Source organism: Rhipicephalus microplus, chromosome 7 (genome assembly GCF_043290135.1).
Source record: "Rhipicephalus microplus isolate Deutch F79 chromosome 7, USDA_Rmic, whole genome shotgun sequence".
In the NCBI taxonomy this organism is placed as follows: domain Eukaryota; kingdom Metazoa; phylum Arthropoda; class Arachnida; order Ixodida; family Ixodidae; genus Rhipicephalus; species Rhipicephalus microplus.
Window position 1 is genome coordinate 56,905,419 of NC_134706.1, and position 14,613 is coordinate 56,920,031.

Here is a 14,613-nt window from a genome sequence, read left to right on the forward strand (position 1 = left end):
CCTGAAACGTTTTGTGAGAGCAGAGTCATCCTTCTGCTAAAGAGTGGTGGTGAAGCGTCAGACCTAAAGGCATGGAGACCCATTTCTTTACTGAACTCTGACTATAAGATATGAACTGCTATTTTAGCGCATCGCATATCATCCGCCTTACCTGAAATAATCAGTAATGTGAAAACTTATGTTCCAGATCGTAGAATTGTTTCTTCACTTGCTTTGACCCGTGATCTGTTCACCTTTGCTACGAGAACACAAGTGTCTGGTGTTTTTGTCGCCCTCGACCAAGAAAAAGCTTTTGACAGGGTTGAGCACAGTTATCTTTTCGTCGTGTTGAAATGCTTTGGTTTTCCTACTCGTCATGTCGAGGTTCTTCGTCTGCTTTATACTGACTTGGAAGCTTGCTTAGTAGTGAAGGTCCACACCACTGAACCCATCGCTGAGAGTCGCGGTATAGGACAAGGATGCCCTCTCTCTGCGCTTCTTTTTGTACTCTGTATCGAACCTCTGCAGGAACAGATCAACAGATGTAGTTCAATACGCAGATTCCCCCTTCCTGGCCTGATTGAAGTGAAAGTGGCAGCCTATGTTGACGATAGTTCACTTTTTCTCAAGAATATGGATAGCTACAGCTCTTTCTTGCAACTCTTTCACACCTACAGCAGCCTTTCGGGAGCACAAGTCAATCCATATAAGAGTAAAGCAATGCGCTTTCGTAGCTTCGCTGAACAGTTTCCCGATGGAGTCCACTGGGTAGACGGAGTAAAGGTTCTGGGGGTCACCTTCCTTGCATCCGGTGAAGTAGCCTGCACCACCCGGAATGAAATTAAGTGCAAAGTTGATAAATGCATTGAGATTGCGAGGACTTTTTATTTACCTTTTAGTGAACGTGCGTAGCCCCGCCGCGGTGGTCTAGTGGCTAAGGTACTCGGCTGCTGACCCGCAGGTCACGGGTTCGAAACCCGGCTGCGGCGGCTGCATTTCCGATGGATGCGGAAATGTTGTAGGCCCGTGTGCTCAGATTTGGGTGCACGTTAAAGAACACCAGGTGGTCGAAATTTCCGGAGCCCTCCACTACGGCGTCTCTCTTAATCATATGGTGGTTTCGGGACGTTAAACCCCACATATCAACCAAAACTGAACGTGCGTATCTCATCAAGGCAAGCATAGAAGCGTTTCTTTTTTGTATCGAAACTTGCATGGCCACCTCGACGAATTTTGCTAAGAGTAGTAACCACATGTGGCTCCTTTTTTTAGGATTGCCATGCGGAAAGCGTCGCCAGAGCACAAGTCCACCTACCAACAAAAATGGGAGGTTTTCGCATTCCGGACTTCGAAGTTGTGTGTCGTGTGTCGGCCTTGAGAACAACATGGAAACTCATCTCAAATACGACATACAGAGGACGAGAACTCACAAAGTACCTCTAGGGAACTTCCCGTCATTTCTTTAGATTAGTAGACGAGGCGGGACCGGCTGCTGAGCGGCCGCCGCCCTACTATACGTACGTGTTGAAATGTCTGCAATTTTTTTTCAAAATAACTTACTACACGGCGAACTCATGAATATGTCACTCACTGAAATATGTGAATGTATTGCTGTACAAAATTTAAACGATGATCAGCACAAGAAATGCCGCAAAAGTCGACGCTGGTTCATGAAAACCACCACCCTACCCGCTGAAGTCCGAGGCTTCACTTGGTTGAAAGAATGGCATGCGTCGCCAACAGTCGACCGCCTTGTGGCGTGGGGTGTGGCGCCCTCCGCCTCATGTCCGCAGTGTAGCCGGACGGAAACTCTAAATCATGTACTTTATGAATGTCCTATGGCACGTAATTTTTAGAGTTAGGTGACGAGCATGTTTGAAGTCAGGATGCAATGGCAGTCGCGGCACAGAGGCATTTTTGTTGAGTTGATAGCGTGTATTGGTGCTTTTGTATTGTGGAATTGGAGGGGACTAGCATGCGTGCGGGGATGCCCTCAGAGGGCCATGTTTCCTCTTCTACATCTTTTAAGAACGATGATGCTAACACACTTGAACGAACAGTTATTCGTTCTGGGGGAGGGAGCCTTCCTCCTGCGGTGGTCAACAGGATTTATTATTCTCAGAAAGAACAATGTGTCCATGCCTTGCCTTCATTACTGGGAAAGTATACTAGTGCTTGTGATTTCTCTGAACCTACTTCAGTATTGTATAAGTATTTACTTATTCTTATACGCATTTTTAAATACTGTATTTTGTTCCTTTTCATGAATTGTACGTACCCTTGAGCGTAGTTTACTTTATGCACGTTAGAATTTCTGTTTACAGGTACAAACAATTCCTGTTGTGCATTTGAATGTATATTAAGATATATTAGCATGTCGTGAGAACGAACAATGTTACACGTGAATGTTTTCTGTGCATGTATGATTTTTTTCAGAAATAAAATTCTCTAAAACATGCCCATAGAACTGATGGGGACAACTATGATTTTCTATTGAGGAAGTGTCCCCTGGACACTTGGGGACGGCTTTAAGCTCTCCCATAGTAGAGTACCGAGTACTCTAAATTGTTTGCCACTTTTTATAAACACACACACAAACAAATGTACAGACAAACAGACCAAAATTATGGTTTCGATGGCACCTAAGAAAAAACTATCGCCTATATGTCGAAAGACAAACAGACAGGAGAAGTAAGCGCAGGAGGGGAGTGTAGGAGAGGGGAAAGGGCGAGAGTCAAGCATGCACTGTAAGCATGGCCACGTAGCATACCGGATTAAGCTCGACCAGTAGATCGTTCGCACCTGAAAAACCAGAAAAAAAGCTCCTCCGTGCGCGCAGTACCAGCAACGTCTCGCTTGTTAGCGCGCGACGTAAACCACTTTCAAAAATTGGCCCCGTATTTGCATGCTACACTGATAGTCCTGCGTCTATAGAGAGTGAACAAAAGGTTTATTTGATGTTCTCCTTAAGAAAATCGGTGAATGGTATTCTGGAGGCGCTACGTTAGAGTGCCTCGAGCGTGCAGCGGAGGCGAACGGGTGCATCAAGTCACGTCACACGTGAGACAAGAGCGCTATCTGGCAGTTATCTTGAAAAACGAAGCACGCGGCGTGCGCGCCCGTCTCTGAGATGATAAGGGGTAGCACGCAAGGCGGCTGGTAGATGCCACCACCGTGTCATCTTAGCAAAGCGTTCGAAACACTTTCCTTTTCGTGCAAGCGTTGCATGGTCATTGCAGCGTGATAAGCGCTAGGGTCCTTAGAAATATATATGTATGCCTTTTCTTGCAAAAAGACACACATGCAGATTACTGACGTGTTGTTCTGGTGCCTCAGATATTCGCAATAATTGCGGTGGTTTGAGGTATTGTTAGGTGCCATTCAGTGTACCGTTAGGAACAGACAAACGAACAAATGTACAGACAGACAGACAGACAGACAGACAGACAGACAGACAGACAGACCAAATGTTTGCGTCGAAGGTCCCCAAGAAAGACAATCGTCTTTAAATAACCAGTGCGTGCACGTTTCTTACCTTGATAACTGCAAGCCAGCTATATACACTGTGTACAGTTGGCTGTCTTGAGAGCTCAGCAACTTCAGAGCAATTTCAGCATTAGAGCCAAGATTGCGTGAAGGTCATGCGTTCATGCGCACGTGCTATGCAAGTCCAAACCTCAAGCCATCCCACTTCGTTGCAACACAAGCGCGCCTCCACATCACGTGGTCAAAGTCGGTTCCATGTCGTGGTCGCACACACGCGCGTTTTTTATCTTGGTATTCGGCTGCTATGTATTTCTTGTGCTCCCACTGTAAGCTTGCTTTCAAATTAGAATGGATAAAAGGGGAACGAAGGTCACTTTATTCGCTGCCACGGCCGCGTTTACAAAAGGAGAGTGCTCCTCGCACACGAAGTAATAAGTGTGGCAGCTGTTCACGCTCGTTCATGCATATACTATGCGCCTGTTTAGTGCGTCTTTCTTTTTGTTTGTGGAACGTGCTTCACTGTGATAATTTTGTCGACGCTCGTCCTGTGTGTGCTTATTTCGTGCGTGCTTTCTGCTTGGGGTGCCCGCACGAAGTTTCGAGCTACTTGCTGGTCGCGTGACATTGCAATTTGTTGCTATAGCATCCATTCCTTCACCCTTAAATTGTGGCGAAAGAACGTACACAGAACGGTCAAGTACCTCGGTGAAGACAGTTTTTTTTTGTTAAACCTGTTTCCAAAGAGAGGAATCATTTTTTTGTTACCATGGTATCTATAAGTTTAGATGAAATCTACTGAAGTTAAAGTAGGGTGTCTGTCTGTCTGTCTGTCTGTCTGTCTGTCTGTCTGTCTGTCTGTCTGCCTGTCTGTCTGTCTGTGTCTGTCTGTCTGTCTGTCTGTCTGTCTGTCTGTCTGTCTGTCTGTCTGTCTGTCTGTCTGCCTGTCTGTCTGTCTGTCTGGCCGCTAGCCAGCCAGTGATCTGCTTCAGCTAAACGATTTCGTAGTGTTCTTCCTACGTTATTATGCACAGAATTCATGGTATGTCGGTATTCAAACTGCATTGAAAGTTTCGTTAGCTGAAGAGCTGTGCATATTTGTGTGGTAGCAGCATGTATGGGGGCATTATTTAAATAACCACGAATTCTTTTTAAGTTCGCGCTCTTTGGCCACGTTTTTTTGTGTTTGTAAACCCAACTATTCATGAAGTGTCTACTCGGCGCTGCATTTGGGTGCAGCGAAACAAAATAAGCTGAGCATGCTATGCAGTGCATGCTCTACGCCTTGCAATGAAACACATTGCCGCTAATGTTATTCACGCAATAATTTAGGTGATGTCGTTAAAATGAAGTTACTGATAAATTTTACGTGCAAATTACGTGTAAGTGTTAAGAACAACACGAATATTCTTGCGATTCTTCCAGCAAATGGCATATCAGAAGTCGACAAGTCACTTTTTGGTCTATGGAACGAATACAACATTCTTATGGCGAAATCAACTTGTGTGACTCTTACATTTCCATCAACCATAAATGGTGAGTTCTATGATAGCATTCGCAATGCTTATAGATTGTCACGCCGCCAGGTGGAATTCAGGACCGTCCCCCCAAGGAGGGTTCGTGAACTACTAATTGGAAGTACTATGCTGTCGCTGCCTAGATCAGCTGCGGTCACCTCATTGTCAACACACTTCCAAGGATCTAACACAACGACATTGTGAGTTTTCTGCATCTGAGCGCGAACCGCCCTTCCACGAACAGAATAAATCGTATTCGTTGTTGCGAGCCATGAAGTTTTTGTGAAAATGCATCGCAAACTGAACCACGAGTGGTGGCCCACGTGGTATACCTATCAGCTTTCCGAGCGTTTTTAATCCAAGAAGGTGATACTAACATTACCATCTCCACTTTGCATTGAAAACTTTCATAGTTTTATTTTCATATACCATTTGCCATTTTTGTTTGTGGTGCATGAGTTTCATAACACTGTTGTTCGTGAATCCTATAATTTTGGTGCATGAATTCCATAACACCTCTGCAACTTTTGGCGCTTTGCCACGTTCGTGCGGACAGCGATCGCGTTGCGTTCACATTGAGTGTGTGCCTGCTCTCCCCTACTTCAGCAGGAGTACTCCAGTTTCCTCCGTCGAATCAGCAGAAATAGATGCTGCAGACTCCAAAAAATATCTAGTGGATCCGGTCGATTGTTCTTGGTTTACTGCTGCCCGCCGACGCAAGCCCAAGACCACAACTTAAGCTGCACCCGAGGCCTTCCCTACCAAAAATCAAGTGACTACCACGGCCGCCACCCCTACCTCTGGATGACGTAAAGTTGGTCTTAAGACCACAAAGAGGCTTCGCCTGAGTCAAAGGGCACATTACGGGGGGGCACGCACCAACTTCATGACTGCTGGGCTGCCGGTAAAAACGGTCAACATGCTCCTTTTTCGTATACAAGCGGAACGCAGCATAGTGATTGCGAGTACGCCAGACGAAACTATTGCTACAAAGTTACAAGCAATCACTGACCTAATCAAGGATCGCAGAGATATGAATCGCCCTCTTATATAACCGCAACAGACAACTATTTCAAGGGCGTCATCATCGGTCTCGAGAACAATACTTTACCCACCGAACTCCTCGACGACATTGTGCACCCGACGTCGAGTTCTGCACGCCCGGTTGATGGAATCTACAGACATAGCGTTGACAACTTTTGCAGGCCTTCTATTTCTACGCTATGTCTGCTACATACAAATGCTACATTCATCGACCTCCTAAAGGAGTTTACGAAATCTGCCTTGCATTTTAACATCAGACAGATATATGTCCAACTCCGACAAAAAGCCAATGCAAAGCCTGTGGAGTTGAGAAACTAGCACCGGAGCACAGCAGTACAACTTAATGCCTCGACTGCAAGGATGACCACCTAGCTACGCAACGTAAATGTCCTACCAGAGAACAGAAACCTCCAAACAAGCATTACGTGAAGAATGCACTGGAGGTGAAAACACTAGCACAACCACCTGCATCACCAACCAAGGGACACCAGCCCCAGTCCAGTACGAGGCGCAGCTAATCCAAGAGCAGGAGGAAGTCTCAGGACAGACCATTAGAATCCTTAAACAACACGCCAGGAACCACATTCAAAACCAGCACCACAACTCTGAAACTGATTCCCAAAATAACTGAGTTGAAACTGCAGAGAGACAAGAATCGCCACCAGCCAAGAAGCCAGCGGCCGAATGACAGAGGTTAGTTGGGCAGCGGGGCCCCACAGCCTGAAATATTCTTTACGTCATGCCTCCCATTTACCCTCATCACACACACACACACCCGAACATACCTCTCACATCTAACGTGGCCCGCCGCGGTGGTCTAGTGGCTAAGACACTCGTCTGCTGACTCGCCGGTCGCGGTATCAAATCAACAAATCCCGGCGGCGGTGGCTGCAATTCCGATGGAGGCGAAATGCTGTAGCTCCGAGTGCTCACATTTGGGTGCACGTTAAAGAACCCCAGGTGGTCGAAATTTGCGAAGACCTACACTACGGCGTCTCTCATAATCATATGGTGGTTTTGGCAAGTTAAGCGACTCATATATATCACCAATATTATATCTGACGCACATGACTGCGCTAAGCAAGAGCTGCTAGATGCCCTAGCAATACTGAGGGACTTGCTCAAGGCTGAAGTTACCAAGCATGATTACTCAGGCAAATAATGATTTCCGTAAAAAACTTAGGGATATGTTGAAGGCCCAAGGCCAAGCACTTGTAACAGAGCTAAAGCAGCCCATACAAGTAAACTTTAAGTCATTTAGTACAGGGCCCAAAACTCATTCGCAGTAGCTTCCAACACATAAAGTCTGACCAAGCTACCACACCCTTACATCCGTCCACCACATTTAACTCAGGACACAGTCCACAATAAGCAAGATGGGCTGCACGCAACGCCTTAGTCTCACCGTCACAATGTGGCAGTGGAAATTCAGGGGGTTTCAACGAAAGAGGAGCTCATTGTAACAGTACACAGCCACTTAAGCGCGCCCTCCGGGTATTGTGGCTCTGCAGGAGACGCACTGCACAAATACCTTTTCGGGCTTCCATACACACACCGATCACGAAACAGCGTTATATTCACAATACTCCTATTGAAGCACTTGACAGCTATAGAACACTTACTTTCGTCATTCATTTTAAATGTTCGGGTAGAAATTTCTCCTCGAAAACGTAGTCAGCAGAGCTTGTGTATACTGTAGATCTACAGCTCTCCTAAATCTTGGACGGATGATGATTTCGCGTACCTTATAGCTGAAACGTTGAAACTAGGAGAACAAGTTCCAGTGGTCGGTTATTTTAACGCCCCACACACTTCTAGGGATACCTATCGGCCACACGTAAATGTACGAAGTTAAAACGCCTCATCTGCATGCACAGATTTACACTGCTAATAGATGCACAAGCACCAACCAGAATAGGAACCATCACAACCAGAGATACGTGCCCTCGCCTACACTTTGTATGAAGAGTAAGCATTTATAGCCGGTCAACCCTGCATGAAACGTTACGCAGTGATCATTGTATCACTTCCACGACGCAACATATCTCCCACTCCCGTTCTTCAGAGTAGGAGGTCAGTCTCACTAATTGAGAAACATTTTTAAAAAGAATGCGATCAGACAGACAACACTGGGCTACTTTTAAAGTGAATGGCTGCAGTGCCTCAAGCTGAGCCTAATAAACCAACGAAGAGGATAAGCACTGTAACCGCAATCCCAAATGTAGACAGGCGCTTTCTACGCCTGTGGGAAGCACGCAAAAGCCTCATAAAACGCTGGCGTAGGCAGACGCACAATCACAAGCTTATATTGGCCGTAAGAAATATTTGGTTTGCGTGAGGCTCAAACTCACAAAATAGCATAAAAAGAATATATATATATATATATATATATATATATATATATATATATATATATATATATATATATATATATATATATATATATATATATAATATGAAACCACGTCCGGTATGGCAGTAACCAGGTTATCTTTTTAATTCAGACGCACAAGCCAGAAGATGAAGTACATAGTCAGCGCTCATACTATTTTCCCCCCTTCGCGAAAGAGGGCAGCAAGTTAGAAAGGGTTGGGGCGCCGAATATATCGTTGCAGTCGAGAGACGTGGGCGATATCTGTGTGGCGGCGACGGCGATCAGGAGCCGCGTTGACAGGAGCGACGCGATAGTTGACTTCAGATGTTCGTTCCAGGACGGTGTATGGACCGAGATATCGGTGAAGGAATTTTTCGCAGAGCCCAGGTGCACGAACAGGTGTCCACAAAATGACTTCGTCGACTGGGCGGAACACAACAACTCGACGCTTTGCATCAATGTCGATTTTTCTCTTGTCCTGAATGGTAGCAGTGTTGGCGTGGGTAATTTCACGGCAGCGGGCCACGCGAGTGGTGAACTCTTCCGGAAGAGATGAAGATGGATTGGAAGATGTGAACAAAAAGGTGGTGTCCGGAACAAAAGTCAGTACACGGCCATACACGAGAAAAAAAGGGCTGAAATTCGTCGTACGCTGTATGGCAGTATTATATGCCAACGTGATGAAAGGAAGTATTGTGTCCCAGTTTTTGTGATCCGGTTGCACGTACATAGAGATAATGTCGGACAAAGTTTGGTGAAAACGCTTGAACAGACCATTAGTTCCTTGGTGATACGCTGATGTGGTCTTGTGGATGGTGTTAGAGGCCTGTGGGACTTCCCCAAGGACATGTGAAAGAAACGTCTTGCCACGGTCACTAGCACACGTGGCGCGCCAAGTCGTAAAATAATAGCGCGAAGGAAAAAAATTGGATACTTCAGAGGTAGCATCAGACGAAAGAGCTGCCGTCTCCGCGTAGCGAGTATGGTGGTCTACAGCAGTAACAATCTATTGTTGACCGGCTGGCGTAAGCGGAAAAGGTCCCTATAAGTCTGTGCCCACAAATTCAAAGTGAGTGAACGGGCACAGCAGTGGTTGAAATGGCCCCGCCGGAAGAGACGTGGTACGTTTTCGGTGCGGGCATGACGCGCAGGAAGCGACGTACTTGGCGACAGAAGTGGAGAGGCCAGGGCAAAACCAGCGAGTCTTGAGGCGGTCGTAGGTCTTGTGGAACTCTAAGTGGCCAGCTGTCGCATCGTCATGAAACGCTTGTAGAACTTCCAGACGAAGTGAGCGAGGAATGACGGGAAGCCATTGGTTACCGAGAGGATGGTAAATTTGCCGACGTAATTTTCTATCTTGAAGCTTGAAACAGGCAAGTCGTTGTCTTAGGCGGCTGTTTGGAGCACGCGATAAGCCAGTGAGCCGGCCCGTGTGACATACGATGATGATCGCTACAATTGTTTGGTCATACAGATGAAGATGAAGTACATAGTCAGCGCTCACAATATATATATATATATATATATATATATATATATATATAATAATTTTATCACGTGGAAAATAACAGTAGTCAGTCCGCAGCCACAACACAGCTCACTGACAACGTCCACTTCTTTTCTCTCGATCTGGGGCGCCCTTTTTGGTTATGTCTCACGATGCCTTGTTACAGTCAGCTGAAACCACGTAACACAACCCCCGGCGGCAAAAGCGCCGACCCGGCGAGCTTATGAGCCACAGCAGGAGCAGTGTGGTAACGCTTGAGCCTTGATACGCGGGTGATGTCCCGGCACAGCAGAGCAGAAGATCATCAGGAACAATTTCATATGTAGGGTCGGTCACTCGTCTGAGCACGAGGTATGGGCCCGTGACACGAGAAAAAAACTTCTCTGAAAGGCCTGCATGTCACCTAGGGGACCAAAGAAGAACAGGGAAGCTGTCGGAAAGTGTTCGTCGCGATGCCGTTCGTCGTAACGATGCTTCTGTGAGTCTTGGGATGCCGTTATTCTGCTGCGAGCAAGATGACGGCAAGGTCAGCTCGGGCAATAGCGTCGCGTGCATATTCAGAAGTAGACTGCGCAGCGGCTGGCAGGAAGGTATGCAACGGCAATGTAGGTTCGCGTTCAAACAGAAAGTAAAATGGGGAGTACCCAGCAGTGTCATGCTGGGAAGAATTCTACGCGAACGTCACACATAATCGGTCCAAATCACGATGGTCGGCCGAGACGTATTTCCATAACATGTCCGTCAGGGTGTGGTTTAAACGTTCTGTAAGCCCGTTTGTCTTGGGGTGGTACGATGTCGTGAGCCTATGTTGGATAGAGCAAAAACGCACGATATCGCCAACCACTTTCGAAAGAAACGTACGGCCTCGATCTGTCAGCAGTTGACGACGGGCTCCATGCACTAAAATAAGATCGCGTAGTAGATAATCAGCGACACCTGTAGCGCAGCTTGTTGGCATGGCTCGTGTAACTGCATAGCGGGTCGCGTAATCTGTAGCAACCGTGACCCACTTCTTTCCGCAAGCGGTTGTTGGGAAGGGACCGAAAAGGTTCCAAACCCACAGGGAAGAATGGCTTTGATGGAATGTCGATGGGCTGAGGATACCCGGCCGTGAGTCCCGACCGCTTCTTGAGGCGCTGGCAAATTTCACAAGCGTTGACATAACGACGTAGAGAGCGTGAAATGCCAGGCCAGTAGAAGCGGCGGCGCACACGGTCATATGTGCGAGAGGCACCAATGTGACCCGTTGTTGGCGTGTCATGGAGCTCGTGGAGGACTGTGCCGTGCAGGTGCTTTGGTATGACCAGAAGTAGGTCGTGACCATTGGGCGATAAATTACGCGTATATAAGGTGTGGTCTTTTAAGGTAAACATGCGAAGGGAAGTGTCTGGCGGTGAAGATTTGAGCTGTTGTAATAAGCGGCTTATATCCAGATCACGATGCTGCTCCTCCCCGAGGTGAAGCAGCTGGGAGATGGAAAGGACGCCACTCACAGAATTATTGCTTGTATGATCGCAGACAAAAATAAAACCAAGGGCCACAGGGTAGCGTGACAGACAACGCACATCTTTATGCAGTTTTCCTTTATGCAGTTTTCCTCATTTACTACGGTGTAAGAATACTCATGGAGGCGGAGTGCCCAGCGGGCGAGACAACCTGTGGGATCTTTGAGGGAGGCGGGCCAGCAAAGAGCGTTGTGATCGGTGAGAACTATAAATGGTCAGCCGTATAAGTAATGGCGAAATTTTGCGACTGCGCAAACCAGCGCAAGGCATTTATGCTCTGTGATGGAATAATTACGCTCCAAGGGGGACAGCAGCCTACTGGCATAAGCTATCACGCGATGCTGCCCACGTTGTCACTGAGCCAACACAGCACCTATTTTGTAACCAATGGCATCGGTATGGACTTCGGTTGGTGCCATAGGGTCGAAGTGAGCCAGAACAGGAGAGGAAGTGAGCAAAGTGGTGAGGTCGCAGAATGCTGCTGCTTGCGAGAGACCCCAGGTAAACGTCTCATCTGGTTTGAGTAAATCTGTTAGGGGCCGAGTAGTTTCCGCGAAGTTCTTGATGAACCGCCAAAAGTACGAGTATAGCCCCACAAAGCTGCGGACATATTTGGTGGTTTTTGGCACAGGAAAATCTTTCACAGCTTGAACTTTCTCCGGGTCCGGTTTTACGCTGTAAGCGTCAACAATATGCCCAAGTATTGTAATGCGGCGGCGACGAAACCGGCACTTGGATGAACTCAGCTGAATGCCGGCGAGACGGAATACATAAAGAATTTTGGACAGTCTCTCAAGGTGCACATCAAAAGTGGGAACAAACACAATTACGTCATCCAGATAACAGACACGTAGACCACTTGAATCCATGGAGCAGGGAGTCCGTCATTCGTTCGAAGGTGGTGGGGGCATTACATAAGCCGAAAGGCGTGACATTGAATTGGTGGAGGCCATAAGGTGTTACAAAAGCCGTCTTCTCTCGGTCCATAGGGCCCACAGCAATCTGCCAATAACGAGAACGAAGATCGACGGAAGAAAAGTAGGTGGCCCCACGGAGGCAATCAAGGGCGTCGTCAATTTGTGGCAGTGGGTATGCGTATTTCTTGGTGATATTGTTAAGGTGATGATAGTGCACACAAAATCACGACAATCCTTCCTTCTTTTTAACTAATACAACTGGGGATTCCCAGGGATTGGAGGATGGTGCAATAATGTCCTTCACTGGCATCTTGTTCACCTCCTTCAGCATGATGCTCCGCTCAAAAGCAGACACTCGGTAGGGACGGTGGTGAACAGGGTTGGCATCACCTTTTTTTATTAAACGTATGTAAGGAGAGGTTGGTGCCAATGCGTGGCGCCAGCTGCCGCTCTCTCTTGCACAAAAGTCAACATCACACATTTTGTAGCAAACACAAGGCTATACATATGTACATAGCACAACACTTACACACTGAGTTCACGTTTTTTCACACTGTGTGTCCACACCACACAGAAATGAGTCCACACTGCGTAGAACTGTGTCCGCACCACACTGGGCTTGTAAAAAAAACCACACAAGTAATCACGCCAATTCAATTGCTCACACAAAAACGTGAAAGTTCATTAAAATGTCTAAGGTGATCTTGTCGTTTTAATACTGACATGTTTTCAGAAAGGTTTTCCCAAAAATGTCGTATTGAAACACGAAAATACTGCTTTGAAATATACCGCGGTGAACATTTGTTTTTGTTTAGTACTTTTGAGCTATTTCTGATTCCTCCAGAAAGTGAACGACTGCACGTGCTGCAGGGGCTTGTAGCTTTCCTTTTGGCCATGGACCCAAGATTTTCGGAATTGATGGAGGTCGCTTATCCAAAAAATTGAGTTTTTGAAAAAGGTTCTTCCGAGGTACGTCATGCTTTTTACAATGCAGAAGAATATGCTACACGTCTTCTTGAGGTTCTCCACATGAGCAAGTCCTTCGTGTGTGCGATGCTGGACAAAGGACGTCTGTCCTAGAGGTCAGTCGCCAAAATCGAAAAGATCCTGATAGGCCTCGAGAAGATGCTGTAGGGCTTCGACGGAGAAGATGCTGAAGGGTTTCCGCGGAGGTGGAAAATCAGTGGCGATCATGTCTACAGTTTGACGGCTGCTCGAATGTGCTGCCAGCGGTGTGCGTTGCGTTGACAAGAGGGTATCTAAAGCAAGCACTTTGGTTTGTGAATGGAGCAACGGACACAGGTGCGCTACAGAAATGCCTTGTGGAAGCACATGATTCATGTAGCCGAAATTAACAAGAGGTAGACAAGTTTTGTTATCTGTGATGCTGAGCACCATATAGGGCACTGCAACATTGTGCGCAAGGAGTACGTTAGTGAGAGGCGTAGCGTAATAGTCACCGTCGGGCACAGCTGGTGAGCACAGGAAATTGATATACGTCACAGTTTCGGAGGGTAGGTGAACAAAGTCACTGCATTGTAATCGGCATGTAGGTTGGTATGGGGCGTCACTGATTTTTGGCAGTTCAAGGCGGAGCACGCCAGCAGAGCAATCAATCAGAGCAGAATTGGCAGCAAAAAAAAGTCGAGGCCTAGTATGAAGTCGGGACGACAGGTGGCTAGGACAGTAAAAAGGGCGACCACTTGATGATTGGCTACGGTAAGTTGAACTGTGCCCATATCGAAGACAGCGGCTGTTGCACCATCTGCGACTTGGACGGCACTGGTAAAGCAGGCCTTGGGACCTTCTTTATGCGACGACGAAAATGCGAACTCACAATGGAGACGTGAGCGCCCGTATGAATCAAAACTTCAACAGGTGTGCCAAAAACATATACTTCAAGGTTGTACCGGTTCAACCGAAAGGGCAACAGAGGATATTTGGGTAAGGTAGATGGGGCAGCTTCACCTCCGGAAGCTGCACAGCCTATTTTCCGAGGACATGCGGCGGTAAAACGTAGCGAGGGAGAGCGGTGACGCGTATTTGAACGAGAAGGGTGGCTTTGAGGTGGCGGCGACGACGGGACAGGGTGGCTGTAATCCTCAGGGGCAGTAAATGCTGTAGACTCAGTGCGGTTCGGATAAATGGTGGTTTGGTGGACGAAATGAGTTACTGTAAGTGAGGTACGAGCCAGAAGGCATAGATGGCCATTGATTGCAGCAGTAACGAGCGATGTGTCCCACGTGACCACTGCGGAAGCAGTTTGGCTTATTATCAGCTGTTCGCC

At 47.1% G+C, this 14,613-nt stretch overlaps 1 protein-coding gene across 3 annotated transcripts in view; it reads left to right on the forward strand.

Moving 5' to 3' along the window:
- Window positions 1–14,613, forward strand: part of LOC119179807 (uncharacterized) — a 79,317-nt gene that overhangs the window by 16,721 nt on the left and 47,983 nt on the right. The window contains exon 3 of one of the 3 annotated variants that reach the window (XM_075868152.1): window positions 4,888–4,998. The exons of 1 other annotated variant lie outside the window; for it this stretch is intronic. In XM_075868152.1, the coding sequence (XP_075724267.1) occupies window positions 4,888–4,998 (111 nt within the window). Of the gene's footprint in view, window positions 1–1,251; window positions 2,460–4,887; window positions 4,999–14,613 lie in introns of those variants that run through there. One more of the 3 variants, XM_075868154.1, reaches the window with a different exon arrangement.